General features: G+C 40.9%; 1 protein-coding gene across 4 annotated transcripts in view; it reads right to left on the bottom strand.

Annotated features, from left to right (window-relative positions):
- Nucleotides 1-18,275, bottom strand: part of LOC127424130 (GTPase-activating protein and VPS9 domain-containing protein 1-like) — a 67,397-nt gene that overhangs the window by 21,801 nt on the left and 27,321 nt on the right. For 2 of the 4 annotated variants that reach the window (XM_051669051.1, XM_051669050.1), the window contains 11 exons: nt 17,289-17,423; nt 15,556-15,748; nt 14,673-14,753; nt 11,771-11,925; nt 11,438-11,567; nt 10,961-11,086; nt 10,663-10,836; nt 8,417-8,542; nt 4,612-4,746; nt 2,952-3,071; nt 778-855 (listed from right to left, as the gene is read on the bottom strand). In XM_051669051.1, coding sequence (XP_051525011.1) covers nt 778-855; nt 2,952-3,071; nt 4,612-4,746; nt 8,417-8,542; nt 10,663-10,836; nt 10,961-11,086; nt 11,438-11,567; nt 11,771-11,925; nt 14,673-14,753; nt 15,556-15,748; nt 17,289-17,423 — 1,453 coding nt within the window. Of the gene's footprint in view, nt 1-777; nt 856-2,951; nt 3,072-4,611; nt 4,747-8,416; nt 8,543-10,662; nt 10,837-10,960; nt 11,087-11,437; nt 11,568-11,770; nt 11,929-14,672; nt 14,754-15,555; nt 15,749-17,288; nt 17,424-18,275 lie in introns of all 4 variants that reach the window. The other 2 variants (XM_051669052.1, XM_051669053.1) reach the window with 2 other exon arrangements.

Raw genomic sequence — 18,275 nt, 5'->3', positions numbered from 1 at the left:
AAGGGTACAGCATCTCTACTGAGTGCATTCCAATGCCAGCCCTGTGCCACTAGCTCAGTAGGGACTGGCCACTGAGCCAAAACGTCTGCAGTGAGGTCTAGCAACCTGTCATCCCCTCACCTTGCCCCACACAAATTCCCACACACACACACACACACACACACACACACACACACACACACACATTCCCACACGCACAATGTCTCTCCAATACATTTAAGGAGCTCCAAAAATTCCTTAAAAAAAATTCCATTGAAGATACACAGTATTACACACACACAAATTAAATGCTTTAAACACTAATGTACAAATCCATTAAATAGGGGGAAACCGGACCTCAGAATGGGCATTAAAGAGATGGTTCACCCAAAAATGAAAACTCTGTCATAATTTACACCTCCTGTTGTTCCAAACCTGTATGACATTCTTTCTTTAATGGAACATAGAGGCGATCGGCAGAATGTTAGCCTCAGTCGCAATTTACTTTCACTGAGTGGTTAACTGTGCTAAAATTCTGCAAAACCTTTTGCATTTCATGGAAGAAAGGAAGTCATAAAGGTTTGGAACAACAAAAGGGTGACTAAATTACAGAATTTTCATTCTTAGGTGAACTATTCCTTTAAGAGAATAGAAATCTGGCGCACGTTCGCTTTATTTCACAACGCACACGCTGTTCAGGGGGCTCTTGTCATTAGGCACATTAATGGCTCTGCTTTCTAGCTTTTACATGTGTAAGTACTGCATCCTACAGCAGTGCATGCTGGGAAGTGACATTACCTTCTCCAGAGGAGAGAGGATCGAACATGGCCAGCAGTGAGTCAGTTTGAGAGGGTGCGCAGGACAGACTGAGAGCCCCTAGAGAGGTGGAGGAATGAAGGGATGGATACAGGGATGTTGAAAAGGAGGGACAAAAGGAGGTGTTAATCCCACACCAAAGATCCCAAGAAACAAATTCAAAAGCTGAACACCAAATAGTAGTAGACAGTGACCCCAAAAAGTATTTTTTATTTTTATTTTTTTAATTTAAAGAAAGCTAGCACAGGCACAGTTTTAAAGCAATACATTTTTCAAAAATAATTTTGTTAGCTTTGTACATTATACAATTATAATAAAAAAAAAAAGTGATATGTTCAAAATTAAGATAAAAAGTATGCCTTTTTGGACTCTTTAGTTGTAAATCTTAGTGGAATATGTCCACAGTTAATGTAATGAACTACACTTGTGGTTTCACTGCAAGCACACCTGTGACCCAGAGGAGAACTGACTTAATAGTACATCCACTAAAAATTTCCCTGGGGCCAGTGTGTTTAAAGTGAACTGCAAAAATAGCTAAAATAAATAAAACAATGGCTAGCAACATTTTTTTTTTTTTTTTCACATATCACTTTGTTTCATATGTGTTAGATAATTGTGTAAAATTCACACCTTAAGTGCAGCTTGATTTTCTAAATACATTTTGGGGCCATTATGTTGGAAGACAAAAGGTTTGACATATTCCTTTAGAGACAGATCTATGCATTTAAATTTAGGCCACGTCCACACTAAAGCGTTTTTGTTTGAAAATGCATCTTCTCTACGTTTTGGCCTTCAGTTCACACTGAGACAGCATTTTTGTCAGTGAAAACTGAGCTTTTCAAAAACGCTCTCCCAAGTGGATAAATTTGAAAACGCCACCTTCGCGTTGTAACGTGGACTGGGAAAACTGTTATATTTGAAAATGATGTATTTGTTGTCATGTGACGCAGTCATGTGATCCATTCAACCCAAAACAATCAAGATGGCGGCCGTGTGATAGCAGCGCTTTGTGCCTGACATCCACATTTATAGTGTTGTTAAAGATAAATGTTACTTTGCATAAACTTCACATTGTATTCCTTCAAAGGAGATGGGGAGTTTACTCGTAATTTGTGTCCAACGACAATTGCGTTTCAGACCGTACATGGAACAGTGATTTTTTGCATGGGTAGTCAATATTTTTCAGTGTGGACAAGCAACTTTTTGAAAACGGCAGTGTGGACGGAGAGTGTTTTGAAAATGAAAATGCTGTTTTCAAATGTATCTGGATTTGGGATGGCACCGATCCGATAACTGGATCGGTATGAGGTCTGATACTGACGTTTTTACCCAGATCGGGTATCGGTCCAACAGGACCGATCATAATTCGATACCGCATGTTGGTCATTGACATTACTGTCAAGCTCAAATAATGGCATAAATAACCATTATAGTAGTCCATATAACTCGTGCATTTTAGTCAGGCTCTTACAGTCATCCAAAAGCTTTGTGAATTGTAAAAGGCTGTGTTTAATAATAAATATACAGTCAGCATGCACAGCAAAGTAGTCTCTGGCACCACGCTTTACTGAATAAGCGCCGCTCTGCCGACACACACACAAACACACGCAGAGGCTCGTGATGGACTGCTCAGCGCAATATGTGGTTGCTCCACACAAACTCCATCTCAGATGTAGATGATCAATAGTTCGGTCCGCCTATAACATGCATTGAGAAAGGCACCGGACAAGCATTTTAACATATGTTAAATGAGAAGCATATTACACTACTGTGAATTAGCCTACAAACAAACACTCAAACACAGACTTCCTGGAGACTAGTTAACAATAAAGTTTTGCACATGCTCTTATGTAATTGTTTTTTGTTTTCCAATTTTATAATGAAATAATGTATTGTTAGAAGTCTTTGTTTCTTTAGTACCCAGAGTACTCCCAATTAGTTCCACACAGTGAATTGTGAAACAACACTGGTATCGGATTGGGATCATATTGGCTGATACTGATAGTTCAGGTATCGGAAGAGAAAAAATTGTATCGTTCCATCCCTAATCTGGATTAATGCAGACGTAGCCTTAAGCAGAAAAGTTTAAACATAAGTACACGGCACAGTAAGACTGTTTCCAATCAGTGACTTCAGTGTGCAAGTGTGTTTTGTACCATGTGCAGAGTCCTCTCCATCTGGACTAGTCACGGAGTCTTTGCCTCCAAAGTCTGAGCTGCACTCCGAGCGTAGGTCCTCAATCTTATTGGGGATGTCCTCTGATGTGGCACTGATGCCTGCACGAACAACAGACAACACATCAGCAAAACCACCAAACAATAAATCACAGCAGGAAGCGTATTAGTTTTAGAACTGTGAAGTTGTATTGTTTGTCAAAGTAGAAACTTTACCTTGAAATACTTCCACTCATACAAAAAAAAGAAGAAAAAAAGAAAAAACAACCTTTCTTCTACTGTCTATGCACAATGAGCTTCAGACTACATTTTTCATATCTTAGGATTTGACTGCATATATCCGAGATATACAGAAAGGTTAACAAATAAGCAAGGATCTATAGTGTGTTGGTGACGGAGAGGTGGCCATGTTGAATGGCCCATCTCATTCCACTCAAGGAATCATGGAAATTGCGCCAATGCTCTGAAGTACGCAAAGAGGGCAGAGGAATCCTCCAGGGAGAGGTCATAGTAGGTGAACGAGAGATGGAAACAGCAAAAATGAACAAAGGAAGAAAGAAAAAAACAATCCATCTGCCAAAATCTTTAGGGAAAACTCCCCACAAGGAGTCTATTGGGCATTTGTTGTTGCTACCTAGCTATTTTTCTTCATCACTATGTCAGGACAGAAGAGTCACCAAATAAAAATCAGCAAAAGCAGGGAAAGTAAGTACTTTCATGAGTAAGCAGGACATTATTTTGTATTGTCAGTTGTTATGAGGTCTTGCTTGGTCCAAACAGTTTGTTAAGTATGCTTCGTTTTTTGCGTGTGACGTAACAAAACAAACGTGTCTGTACAGGCTTGTGGTCAAAAGAGTATACTTGGAAAGTTTAGAATGCTTCACTGTGTGCAAGATGTAACAGCACACGGAAAAACAAAGTATTCCATAGCATTCATGTAACCAAACGTGATGTAACAAGTTTCCAACAAGAAATTTGTCTGTCCACACTGATGTCCACAGCCAATCAAAAAATGTTTGATGCTTAATGTACAGTTATGAGGACAAGGATTTTGGACAAGTATGATTTCACATTGGGCAGGGCTTCCCAATGCAATAGTGCAGAAATAAAAACCAAGTGATCATGAAAGTGATTGTCTTATAACTTTGTCATGTTGCGCATGGTAATTACACTGGGTCATTCTATTGAAGGAATCATTCACCCAAACATTTAAAATCTGCCATACTTTACTCATCCCTTCCAAACTATATTACTTACTTTCTTATGCAGAACACAAAAAGAAAAAAAGAAAAAAAATATATCCTGGTCTACCTTCTCAATACAATGGAAGTTCATAGTCTCACTTTAAAGCTTTAAAAAGCATCCAAAAGTATCATAAAAGTTGTACATGGGACTTGTGCATCATTTTACAATTCTTCTGAAGGCATGCGATCTGGTGAGAAACAAACAGCAAATTTAAGTCATTCTGTAGTAAAAAACTTGAAGTCCGAACACATAACCACTGTGAAAAAGCTTCTCTCACGTCGCTCTGCATTTAAAAATGGATGTCAAAATGCAAAATGTCTTAAATTCATGTTGTTTCTCATTAAAAAGAATTAGACAGGGAGTCTGCATACATACATACATGCATGTTTATGTGTACCTGAAACAACGCTGAGCCCTGGGGTGCTGGGTCGGGAGCTGACCTCTCTGACCTCTGTGTCGTCTGAAGTGCTACCAACACCAGAGCAGCTCTCTAGCTCTTGCAAGCGTTCCTCCTGCTTCAGATCTGCAGCTTCTGCAAAACAGATCCATTAACTGCACAAACTGGAACATCCACACACACACACAAAACACCCAGGGCATCTCCGTGGAGAGAGCTCTCATTTATATACTCATTTGTAATAATGCAGGTCTCAATTGGTCTTCTGAGTCTACTTTTCCACAGCCTAGAACTGAAACAAATCTCAGCAATTAAAAAATAAAATATCACTCATTCACTTTTTCCTCTGTTTACGAGGCAAAAGAGGCAAGCAGACAAGACCACATCCAGGCTGCCTACTGCCTACTGGCATAACACACTTTAATGACATGGATTGTGGAGGAATCATACAGAAATATATCTTTGTAACAAAGTTCTTAGGATGGGGTGCAAGGAGGGAGCGGGAGACGGCGAAATTAAACTCAAAAAGGTAATTTATTTTCACAATAACTCAAACAATTCCCTTTTCAGCGCAACTCAGCACACGCTCTTTCAGTGCGTATCTGTGGGTAGCTCTCACCCCTCACTGACGTCCGGCTCGCTTTTAAAGCCCGTCTCCACACTCACTGCAATGACATACAGCTGTTAGAGACAACAATTGCCAGGTGATGATCCTTACTGTTCTCATCTCCTGATCTCGCTCTCCATTCACAGGCCAGCGCTCAACCACGCCCCCACCACCACATACCCCCCCATCGCCCGACTCAGGCCAGGGAGCCATCTGGCCTGCCCAGTACCCCCTCCCATTTCTGGAGAGAAAGTCCGCAACAGCCATCTGAGCTCCTGGTCTGTGGACCACCTCGAACTTTAAAGACTGAAGAGCCAGATACCAACAAGTGATGCACGCGTTGGTATCCTGTATGTGATGGAGCCACTGGAGTGGGGTGTGGTCTGAACAGAGGGTGAAAGCCCGTCCCAGGAGGTAGTATCAAAGGGTGAGGACCGCCCACTTGATGGCCAGACACTCTCTCAACAGTGCTGTACCTTATGTACAGCACTGGGCACTCCTCCCCCTTCACCACCTGGGACAACACGTCTCCCAACCCCGTCCGACACGGTGGTCTGTACAACAAAAGGGAGAGAAAAAAAAAAAAAAAAAAAAAAAAATCAGGAGTATATGTAATACCGGCCCACCACAAAGCGCAGCTTTCACTTGCATAAAAGACTGCTGGCATGGCTCCGACCACTGGACCGGGTCTGGGGCTCCCTTTTCAGTGAGATTGGTTAGTGGGCTGGTGACATCCGAATAATTTGGCACAAACCTCCAGGAACTGTCTCACCTCCTTTTTGGTCTTGGGTCACGGGCAGGCCGCAACCGCTGCAGTCCTATCAATTTGGGGGCGCACCTGCCCGTGACCCAAGTGGAACCCCAGATACCATACCTCCACCCGTCCAATTGTGCACTTGGGGTTTTCCATGAGTCCCGCCTGTCACAGCGACCTCAGAACCGCCCTCAGATGCTGCATATGCCACTACCACTCATTAATGTATATAATGATGTCATCCAGATAGGCAGCAGCATACGCAGAATGCGGTCTGAGGACTCGGTCCATAAGGCGCTGAAATTTAGCCGGGGCACCAAACAAACCGAACGGAAGGGTCATGAATTGGTATAAGCCAAATGGTGTGGAGAAGGCCTTTTCACACAGGACATTGGTGTTAAAGGGATCTGCCAATAACCCTTCATTAATTCCAGTGAATTAATAAAAGCGAGCCACGCCCAACCGATCGAGCAGTTCGTCAATATTGGATACGTGTCAAATTTAGACACCGCATTGACCTTTCTATAATCCACACAGAACCGGAACGAGCCGTTGCTCTTCGGAACCAGCACCACTGGGCTGGCCCAGTCACTGTGGTATTCTTCTATTACCCCATATCGAGCATGGCCTTTAATTCTTCTCCAACCACTTTTTTTGTGCTTGGGTAATCGGTAGGGACGACTGCGTACCACTACCCCTGGGGTTGATTTGATATGGTGTTTTATGAGGTTCATACGACCAGGAAGGTGCGAGAACATGTCCGAGAATTCTCTTTGCAACTGGGCCACGTCCGTTAATTGTGACGGTGAGAGGTGGTCTCCGCAAGTGACCGGGGTGCTGCGATTGGCTTTTAAGTTCACCTCCGGCCTGAGCTCCTCCCTCTCCGGTACCACCATCACTAAAGCCACAGGGACCACCTCCCTCCACGGTTTTAAGAGGTTGAGGTGGTAAATTTGCCATTCTCTGCCCCATCCGTTCATTTAACCTAATAATCAACTTCAACTCGCCGTGTGACCTCAAAGGGCCCTTGCCATTTTACGAGTAATTTAAAGCTTGATGTGGGTAGTAATACAAAGGACTTTATCTCCCTGTGTAAATTCCTGTAGCTGATTTCCCATGTATACAGCCGGGACTGATGTTCTTGAGCCCGTAGCAAATTCTCCTGTGATAGTTGCCCCAATGTGTGGAGTTTTGCTCTCAGGTCTAGAACTTATTGAATTTAGTTTTTGCTGTTTGAAGGTCCCTCCTCCCAATTTTCCCTCACGATATCGAAGACACCGCGAGGCTTACACCCATACAATAATTCAAATGGGGAGAACCCCGTGGAAGCTTGCGGAACCTCTCGAACTGCGAATAACAGGGGTTCAAGCCACTTATCCCAACTCCGAGCATCTTCGTGCATGAACTTACGAATTATGTTTTTCAGGGTTTTATTAAACTGTTCGACCAAGCCTTCCATTTGCGGATAGTACATGCTTGTCCAAATCGATTTAATACCCAATAATTCGTATAGCTTGTGTAGTGTACGTGACATAAAAGTAGTGCCTTGATCAGTGAGGATTTCTTTCGGAATCCCCACTTGGGAGATAATTCTAAAGAGTGCCTCCGCAACACTACATGCTGAGATGTTGCGCAAAGGCACTGCTTCCGGATATCATGTTGCGTAGTCCACCAGAACCAACACAAAGCGATTCCCACGTGCCGTCTGCTCTAAAGGCCCGACAAGGTCCATACCCATTCTTTTGGAGGGGACCTCGATCAAAGGAAGTGGGCACAACGGCGCTCTTGGGGCAGCCGGCAGATTTACTAGCTGACATTCACGGCATGCCGCACACCATCTGCAAACATCCCCACGAATGCCCGGCCAATAGAACAGGACCATTAGACTGTTCAGTGTCTTTTCCTGCCCTAAGTGACCTGCCATCAGATTATAATGAGCCGTCTGGAATAACATAATATTTGATGAAAAAAATCTGACTTTCTATAGCTTGGTATTATTTAAAATTGCACAACTTAGTCCCGCTGTCCACATATTTTTAGGAAAACTATTTGTTCTAGAATTTTTTTTTTTTTTTTGCTTGTTTATTAGGTGCTACTAGTTACTAGTTAGTTAGGTGCTACTAGCAGTCATGCTTGGGTCTCAGGAGGTTAAGTAATAGCACATATGGCTCAGAAAAGTGAAGTCCTAAGAAAGGGTCTAGCATAATTTGTATGCAGATGCCCCTTAGTTTCATAATTTATCATCTAGCTCAGTGAAAATCATCCATTTTAAAGCATGGCTTAAGTGTCCAACTACTTTTTGGAGGCAATGTATGGGAAAGGGAACAGGCCTATGTGACTTTACCTGGTGTTTCTTTCTTCACATTTAATGCAGAATATGTTTGATGTTGGTAAACATACTGTACATCTCACAGTGTCTTTTTCTTTTGTGTGTTAACTCTCACCTGAGTCACTGGGCAGCACCTCTACGCTCCATGCCTCACTCGTCGTCTCAGAAATGGTAGAACCGTATGGGTCCAGAAGAACAGGCAGACAAAGCAAGCTCCCCAGTGCATTCTCTGCCGCAGCCCCTGAGAACATGACATAAAAAAAACACATGTATATGGGGGGAGGCACCTCTGATCGAAAGCATCCTGTAGGAGCACTGCAACAGGGATGGCCAAAGGTTAATTGCGGCCTCCCTCCTCGCAAGTTCTTGAGTGTGAGCACACACACAGACGCACACACACAGTCTCATCAGGGCTGTGACTGTGAGGTGTGATTTGAGCAGAGCATCACTCATAACCTCATTACTCACTCATCCAGCATCCCACATAGTGCCTCCTCTCTCCCAAACACTCCCAACAGGAGCTAACGCCTCACAAGGCAGAAGAATGGAGAGTGGAGAAGGGAGGAGAGAGACAAAAGCTTGCCTAGAAGGGGAGGTGTCTGCATGTGTGTGGGGGCACTTGATGGCCGGGTGGATGCAGAGATCATCAGCGTGCCCTATGATAATCAGCAGATCACAGCTCCCTGCATACACATACACGCAGGCCTGCACAAGGCCAGGTTTGGTGTGCCTGCAGGATAGCTTTCCCCCGTTGGCCCTGTTTACAGTGAGTGAGGCAGGGGCTCTGGGCCGCCCGTCTTTCAGGTGTATGATTAAATGAGTGGCACCCGCAGTAGTGAAACAATTAGAATTTCTGCCTCATTATCATGGTAATCTTATCAGTGGGATAATGAGGTATTAATGGATATTTAATGTGTATCTCATAACCCAATCCCTCAGAGAAAACACATAAGGAAATCGCTGTAAATTCACTTAATGGCGGAAAAGTCCCCCAACGCCATATTCCGAGCAATGAAAAATGGAGGATGCAAATGAGAAGGAACCAAGGTCAATAAGACTGCAGGGACTGTGTGAATGTCAGACGGAGAGTGTGAATGTCAGACAGAGAGAGAGGAAGAGAGAGAACACAGAAGATGAGGGAATAGAGGGAAAAGAAGGGGTGAAGGGGGTGAGAGAGGGAGAGTGAAAGACATAAGGAGAGAGCGAGAGACGGCATGAGATGGAATGAAGCGAGAAGCAGTCTGAGGTTGTTCTTTATAGAACTCTGTTCCAGTACAGTTCCCTGCGAATCATTGGAAATTGCCTGAGTCAACAGAGATGGATAGTTTTGTCTCAATCCAGGAAAGAGAGTTAATTAAATATGCCCAAATCCATTTAGCCAATACTGTGAGGTATAACAAATACATTCCCCTCTGTAATTTTTTGGATAGCCATGCTCATTTTATCTAAATTATCACTACTGTGACCATTTTACTGTAATAAGAGGCAAAAAGACTCTCCCAAAAATACAGCATGCTAGTTTTATACAATACAATGCATACTATTTTCATTTAAAATACATTATTCTATAATTTATCATACTATGAACACTATTGTTAGATTTTTTTAGTAAATGGCTAACATGGCACATGATTTGTTAGAATTTTTACAAATTATTTTTAAGGCCAACCAAACAAATATTATTACTGCAATTACTAGGGTGTTACTAAACAGGACTCACAAAATTGCTAATGTATAGCTGCTTAATTAAAAAGTGCAAGTTTTCAGTTGACCACAAGGTGCCAGTAATGAGTTTTCTGAAAAATAAACTAAAAGACACTGTTTCTGATCATATAATGTTAGTGTGTTTGTTTGTTTGTCATTTAACACCATGTCAGCTTCCATGACAATTTTCATGGCAAAAAGTAGTTTAAAAGTTATAAAATATTTATTAAAAACTGAGATTTTTTAATCTATTTTTGATAAAAACTCTACAACTCAATCTAGTCTGACTTTGTTAAAATCTTTTCAAAATATCAGTCAAATAAAACAATTTTCTCAACATATTAAAACCACCACAATCTAATAAAATATGCTTCAGAGACAGCGGACTCTGGTATGAGGCACATAATGGGGTCACAACTTGACTACACAACGCATATCACCAAAATGAGTCTAAAACAAAATGTTAGGCATGCAAGGCCTGTGTAGTTAGGCTTAAGCCAACAACCTGAAAGTGAAAGTATAACAGGAGAGAGATAACCACACTAATTCTTGTTATACTGTATATGGCTTTTTTATTTTATTTTATCTAGTTTAATGAATAGCCTTATGTAACCATAGATTTGTGATCTAGATGTGCAGGAATACACCGCATCTTACCTGCAATCTCCTGCAATCTGTCCTCATCCATATTGGGGTCAAAGTCACTGCCCAGGACATCTGTGCTCCATGTCTCACTGACAGTCTCAGAAATGTCCCGGTCATCCGTCAGGCCCATCATGTCCCGAATCTCAAACTTGCGCAGTTTATCATCCAAATTATCCTGAGTGGTGGCTATATAGAGAACAACCCAGGAGGAATTGTTCAACCCATACAACACAACAAATTCATTTCTTTTTATAGAAATGTATCTGATTTGTCACCAATTTTTATGGACAATCTAAAAACACAAATTCACCTTGTTCATGTTCAAGTAGCTGCAAGGCCTCTGCACCATTACTACCAGAGGGCCCCGGTCCTCCTTCTGACACAGATTCCACCTCCAAGTCCAAAGATGAGACTGAATTTGAACGGTTAGACGGCCCTATAGACAAAACACAATTTCTTACATTGACTCATTTATATTACTACCATTTAGTTACTTGGTTGACATTTCTATCCGACAGGGCAACCTGGTATAAATGTTTTGCTCAGGTTTACAATGGTGATTAGATCATGGATTGCCCCTTGCAGTGTTAAAACCTACAATCTTTCAGTTACCAGCCCTGATCTTTCCCACTAGGCTACAACAATACTAATATTTATTTATTTGGTCTTGATTGCCAGTCTCTTTCTGCCTCTCCATCACAGAGGTAATAAAGGAACAAGACACAGATGGGCATGAAAGTGTTTATGTACAAGACAGCCATCTGCTGGTTGTCTGATGAAAACACACCCTCAGAAATGCCCTCCAGGTTGTCGCTGCAGAGTGAGAAGCGCAGCGTTTTGTCGGGTTTGCCGTGCAGTTTGTTGTCATCGACTGGGGCTTCTCCTTGTCCACCGTCTCCAAGATGAAGTGTCAAGACCTACGGAAAGAGACACAACAGCAATATACCAATATATCATCAAAATATATACCATCAAAACTACCATAAGATGACTTGATTAGAATAGATATTGATATTATCAGTATTATTATAGATTATAATAGCTAAATATTGTAGATATTATAATAGATTGATACTGATACTGATTGGTATAGCTCATGACATACTGCATAAAGACTCACCTCATTTTCTGACATCATTCCAGGTACAGTCTGTGTTAAGGTTCCAATCGAGATGACTAACACTTCCTCGGGCAAGACCTCCTGCAGAGACTCCTGAGAGCTGGCCTCAGTCTCACCCTCCTGGGCCACGTTGGACCGGCTGCGGCTGCGAGAGCCTGCTGGGTGAGGAAGAGAGGACAGGGACAAACTGTTAGGGGTTAGAAGCAAAGTTAGGCAGCTGCTTAAAGTGTTAGCAAGCATAAGGCTGGAATGTAGAAGCCTAAAACATCAGGATGATGAAACAAAACACAATGAGCACTGGTGCATATGTAATCACAATCATACTCGATACAAACAGCTTAAAAAGATAGGCTTATATTCGGTTTAGCATCTCCTTAAATGTACCATGATAGAAAGTCATACGGGTTTAAGGCAACACCCAGGGTGAGTAAATAATTACATAATTTTTCATTTTTTGGGGCGAACTATTCCTTTAAGTGGTAACAGAACATGCTAGTGAACCATAAACTTCTGTGAGAACTGTACCAGTATAGTATCAACAGAGAACACTTGAAGACAATGAAATCGTTTGGTTCTATACTGCTAAGAGCAGTTTTTCTTCCTTGCAACTGTTACCTTAAAAGCCCAGCACAGGTGCAGGTAATGAGAGTGTATTCCCACTCTGTAAAGTTGCCACAAAGGCCCTGTATAGATCAGGTATTAACATTCATCTCAGGTGAAATGATCACAAGTGGTCAACCAAGACTGATCAGCATTTATACCTGGTATTTAAGTCTCAAATGCATCTCCTGTTGTATCCGATTTTGTCGAAGGGAGGGTCTCTGATTTCACGACTACATAGTACTTACTACATGAAGCACAAAAATTCAGTAGTTGCTCCAGATCTCACCTAGGACTGGGTGGTATATCGATTTTTAAAGATATATTGATGTATTTTCAAATGAAATATAGGATGAGACAATATCATTTATATCGATATAGTTTGATGTTGCGTTACATAACCGGTTTCTTCCATAAAGCCGTGCCAGGGTTTGCATCACTCCTCTCTCACACTCTCCATGAAACCCTGCCCCCACTCTCCCAATGCGTCTGCGAGCAAACCCGGCCCCACTCACAAGTTCTCCTGCAACATGGGAGACACAGCGATGGTCCACAATGCTGAAGAAAACTCACCCTGTGTCTCAATCAGCTCCCCAGCTCCCTATGTCATGAATCAGTATATTGTGAACATGAATTCGGGCACTGGTAAGGGTACTAATCCACTGAAAATTGGAACACTTATGACTCAATCACCCACGACACATTAACGAGCTCGCGCATTGTAGCGCAGCTGTTATTAATCATCACCACCGCTGTATAAATTACACTATCATTCATTTTCGTTGAAGATATTCAAGGTACAGTGTTATAGACCTTTTTCACACTCCGGGTTTTGGAATGCAGAAGTAAACGTTTGCAGGGTAAACGTCGACAGCGGTGAATGGGAGATCACAGCATATATTATTTTCACTTACCCATCTGCTCCAAGACCAAAAGAAACTATTACATTTGAACGGCTTTCCAGAAGAGGTAAAAAATAGAGAGTGGATTAATACAGTAAAATGGGAGAAGATGCCAAATTTACTGTCACTCTCTCAGCAGCTGTAATAGAAACCCCCTCGCAGCTGTGGTAATTCATTTTTTAAAACTAATTCCAGGGTAATATAACACAAAGCATAAAAAAAATGTATAATAAAGAAAATTGCGAGATTTACGCTGATAAATAAGGTTGAAACGAGTCATCACAGTCTGTGAAAAAGGTCTGTTATAATAGATAAATGGCATAAAGAAATAAAACTATAAAAAGGAGTGTATTTTAAACCTTTTAACAACTTAAATATTTAAAAGATTGTTTCACTTTCATGGTAATTATGAATGAAAGACGTTACAATCAACATCTCTTTTTAAGAGAAAATAATGCTTGGACTTCATAGTTTTACACTTGTGCTCGTCATCTAATGACTTGAGACTTCAGAAGACGAGGACGTTTCCGGTAAGGGAGCATAGTGAGCAACGATGCTCCCTGGTTTTTACAGTGCATTGTGGGATTTTTTAGGGAGCAAACATAAACTGCAGTACTGCAATTTTTCAATCAGATGGTTTTCTTTTACAGCCATACCTAACAGGCAAAGTTCCCTTGTGGTAGCACGATGGTTGATTGACAGCCGAGTAGGCTTCTCTGTTGTCCAGGATGCATAAGGTCCCATTAGCATTTACAGTTTGGATGGAACCTGTTCATACCTGTAGTGAGCTCTGTCCACTTGTGATCGGATCAACCAAGATGGATATTAATACCAGAAGGATGTATGGAAGATGAAATCTCAATTCTTTTCAGAGGGCATTTCTTGGACAGACTGTAATGTCTAAAGAGGTTTTCATTCTGAGCACATTTGCTGCAGTACTTATCCGAGTGTCCCTGGTCCACTCCCCGGTCCATAAATCAGCTTTCATATTACCAATTTTTAATGCAAATTGTGCTCTGTTTTGGACTAAACTGCCAATGTAAAAGCCCCCTTAAATGCTTTCTTTCTGGTCTCGATGCATGACATTAGGTAAACACAAAACATATGACGAAAAGAAAGCCAGTATGGAATATAAAAGGAGCAGATAGCTCACAAGATTTGAAGATTTATGACACTTATGAACTGTCTTGCTTGTCTGAGCAACTGCACTGATATCGCTAGAGGCAAGTAACGCAGCCCAGATGTGCTACAGCGAGCAGCAAAATTCCAAGCAGGGACACACACACATATTACAGCAGTCACAGTGATGACTGGCAAAGCATGGGTAAAGCGGTGATAGTCTGTGGATGGATGGGGGTATTTGAACATATCAGCAACAGCAGACTGGCAGGACTACCCACCAAACGGGGTTACTAAAGGTATATGAGTGGACAGGGCAGTGGCAGAGGGCTCCCAACACGTTATGGCAACCAACTGCTGTCCTGATTATCATTGGCAGCAAGGCAAGAGAAAAAGGTGGAAGAGACAGAAGGGCGAAATCAGAGAGGTGGTGGTCAAGAGAAACAGAATACATTGGCCCCAAAAAGTATTCATACACTTAAGCGACACTTGTAAAAAATAAATAAATAAATAATAATATGAATTTCATTGTATTGATTTTATATGTTGTTATTCAAGTGGCATCTGCAAACAAAAGATGCAAAATGTCACTTTTCATTTAAACCATCTTGTCCCAAGGTCATTTATAGTAGTTGTATGAAGTCAGTTCACCTCAAGTTCACACAGAGGACCTAGCAGAGTAACTACAGATGTAGTTCAGCACACCATTCCACGTAGTTCCACAACGTTTGACAACCAGACAAGTGTCATTTGGACAAGAGTCCAAATACTTTGTCTTCATTTTGAACAATACAGTATTTTGCTGTTTAAAACCAAACAAACGTATTTTTGTAAAATGTTCTGCTTGAAAAGTGAGCTTGTGACGTCTGTCATAAAAACACTACTTGGTTTGAAACTAACTACTTGGTTATGACATTCATACCTTTGTAAGTGTTGCTTTAGTGTCCACTATACTTTCTGGGGCCACTGTATGTAACAGACTAGTAAATGAGTATAAGAACTAACAGTAGTTAACAATTATCAGAAGACCACTGATGTCAATGTTCGAGACAGTTACTTGGAAAAGAAATGGGGTTTTTATCAAGCCTGTTGCTGTTTAGGTTTAGTCTTTAGGGAATAAATCGCAGCAATGAACATGCTGTATATCTCATGTAGAATGAATACCAATGGGGAGTTTGTTCTTCTTGTTGGCAGGCGTGGTGGCTGGGGAGAGCTGGGGCGTGTTAGAGGGCGTGAGCTCAAAACTGTTGCTCTTCATCGTGCGGGACTGAGGTACATTGGCCAGTAGGGTTTCCAGAGCAAGGTGATCCTCTTCTCTGAGCTGATCGCCTGTCGTCACACTACGCACAAAGTCCACCTGAACACAGAGATGAAATGAGGTTTGCAATATGAGATTTGAAAAATTAAATGTTTTTGCTTTAGGTTTGACCTAAAACAACACAAAAGGTTTTTACTGTGCACAAGAACATTTTATCTAAAATCAAACATTGTTAAGTAAAATGACTGGTGACTGAGGCTGTCAGTCCCTTTCACTTTCACCAAATGAAAGATGCAATGAAAGTGAATGATGACTTGAGACTCACATTCTGCCTACCATTTCCTTGTGTTTTCCACAGAAGTAGTCATACAGGTTTGAAACCACATGAGTAATTAATGACAGAATTTTTAATCTGACAATCAACATTGTGTAAATGCATAAATGACAGCAAAAGTATGGTATTAGCCATATCAGGTTAGGGTTAATTTTGCAATGCTCCCTATACACGATTATATTCTTGGTTACATTTTATTATTTGCATTTAGCATAGTTTTCCCTGCAGTCCGTGAACAGCAATCCATTGTTGGGTCACAACCCACCAGTTTAAGTGTTTAACAATATCTTTGTTCTGTTTCTACACATTATTAAATCAAAAAATGAATAAGGAGGCAACTGCTACAAATTGTTATCAAATAATTTCCGCAAGCTGATATCCTGTGAAATCTCTTTGAGAAACAAGGTTTTGGTAAGGTGTACGATGAGCTCTCTTTATATCTTCAGGTAATTTTTGAATTCATTCTTAATCATTGCTGGTAATTAAAGCAGGTGGGCCTCATTATTAAGCTATCATCATTAGTGAATTTCAAACAGTGAGTCTAATGCAATAACAACATAGGAGTTGGGATAATTGGCTCTGTAAATGACAGTGTGATGATGAACACCTTTCTGCTCATGCTGAGAAGAAACACACACACACACACACACACACACACACACACACAAACACACACACACAAACACACACACACAAACACACACACACAAACACACACACACAAACACACACACACACACACAAACACAGAAATTGAGGGTAACTGGCTTTTGGCAGATTGGGCTGGAAGATTTACAGCATTAAGCCTGGAAAGGTATGCAGTATGACTGTTACTGGTGTATTGGTTAGATAGGTTTAGACATGTTTACTTCACTCTCTTTTGCACTGCAACAGAACAAGTCTTTTTTTTATTTAGAGTCTTGTGTAAGAGCTGACCAAGCATATTATGACCTACCTAAAATTAACCACATCATGGCAAAATATTTATTAAATATTTTAGCACAGTTTTTAATTTGAAAAAGTGAAAAGTGAAAGAAAGGCCACTCCACTACTACACTACTTTATCGAAGCTTTATATTTTGCCATGAAAAGAGTGCCACTGTGATTTGACCTGAAACAGCAAAAGAGTTCTAATGTAACCAAACATAACGCAGATTCTTAAGAAACTGCAGACTAGTATTTTTAAGAAATATGACTTTGTTGGCAAGTGAAAAGCCCATTTAGACAATTTGTACTTTTGATGATGTTATCAATGTCAGCAAAAGTTATTCCTTCCCCACACATCTCTAGTTCTTCACTACGTACCAGAGCCAAAAGCTGATTATGAGTCATGTAAACCACAGTCCGTGTTAGGCCCTCCAGCAAGTTAATTGAGGACATTGGTGGAGTCTCGACAGCTCTTCCACCAATGACGACATCCAAAAAGGCAGCAACACATGTCTGAAATTGAGCCAATCAACAATTTGAAATGGAAGTCCACCGATAAATATTAAATCTTCAACATTCAATGTTCATCTTTAACATGCATATAAATGTAATAAATATTCATCAATATTAGTGATGCACCGAAATGTATTTTTTACTGAAACACCGAAACCGAAATTAAAGATTTCATTTAGCCGAAACCAAAAATAAAGTTTGGGTAATTACTGATTGATCATTTATGTGGCAATGTGTTTAAATTAATTTAGTCAATGAATTTTGCTTCTGAGCTTATCAATGAGAAAATTACAAAAAAAAATACAGTACAATGGTGAAAAGTGGATATTATTTCTGAACATTGTGCACTTCATAACACATTTAATTATTTAGGCCTCAAATATCAAATAAAACACAGAGTCGGTGTGCTGGGGCTGGGGAGATTTTTCTTTGCCATTGTTATTTTGATGAACTCTGTATTTTCTTCAGGGTGTCATGTTCTCAGGTGATAAATCAAACTGGTCGTACTAAAGTTCTTCAGCAACGAGCCGCCTCGATATTTCAGCCGAACAAATTTAGCTATTTTAGCATCCTTTTTGGTCATGGTGAAGTGAATCCACACTGCAGACATATTTGCCAGTTGTATCTTAACCAAGCTGTGTGCACGAAATGGGAGGAGACGCTGACACTGTCAAAACGCGTCATCGGAGAAGCGCTAATTAAACATCACAAAAAAAATATTTTTGGTTTCAGCCGAAATAGTTTTGAAGGGCCGCAACCAAACATTCATTTTTTGGCTGTTTAGGCCAAATATTTTCAGTTGCCGAAAGTTCGGTGCATCCCTAATCAATATCAAAATGATTAATACAATAA

Source organism: Myxocyprinus asiaticus, chromosome 33 (genome assembly GCF_019703515.2).
Source record: "Myxocyprinus asiaticus isolate MX2 ecotype Aquarium Trade chromosome 33, UBuf_Myxa_2, whole genome shotgun sequence".
NCBI lineage: Eukaryota > Metazoa > Chordata > Actinopteri > Cypriniformes > Catostomidae > Myxocyprinus > Myxocyprinus asiaticus.
This window is presented reverse-complemented; position numbering and strand designations above follow the sequence as displayed.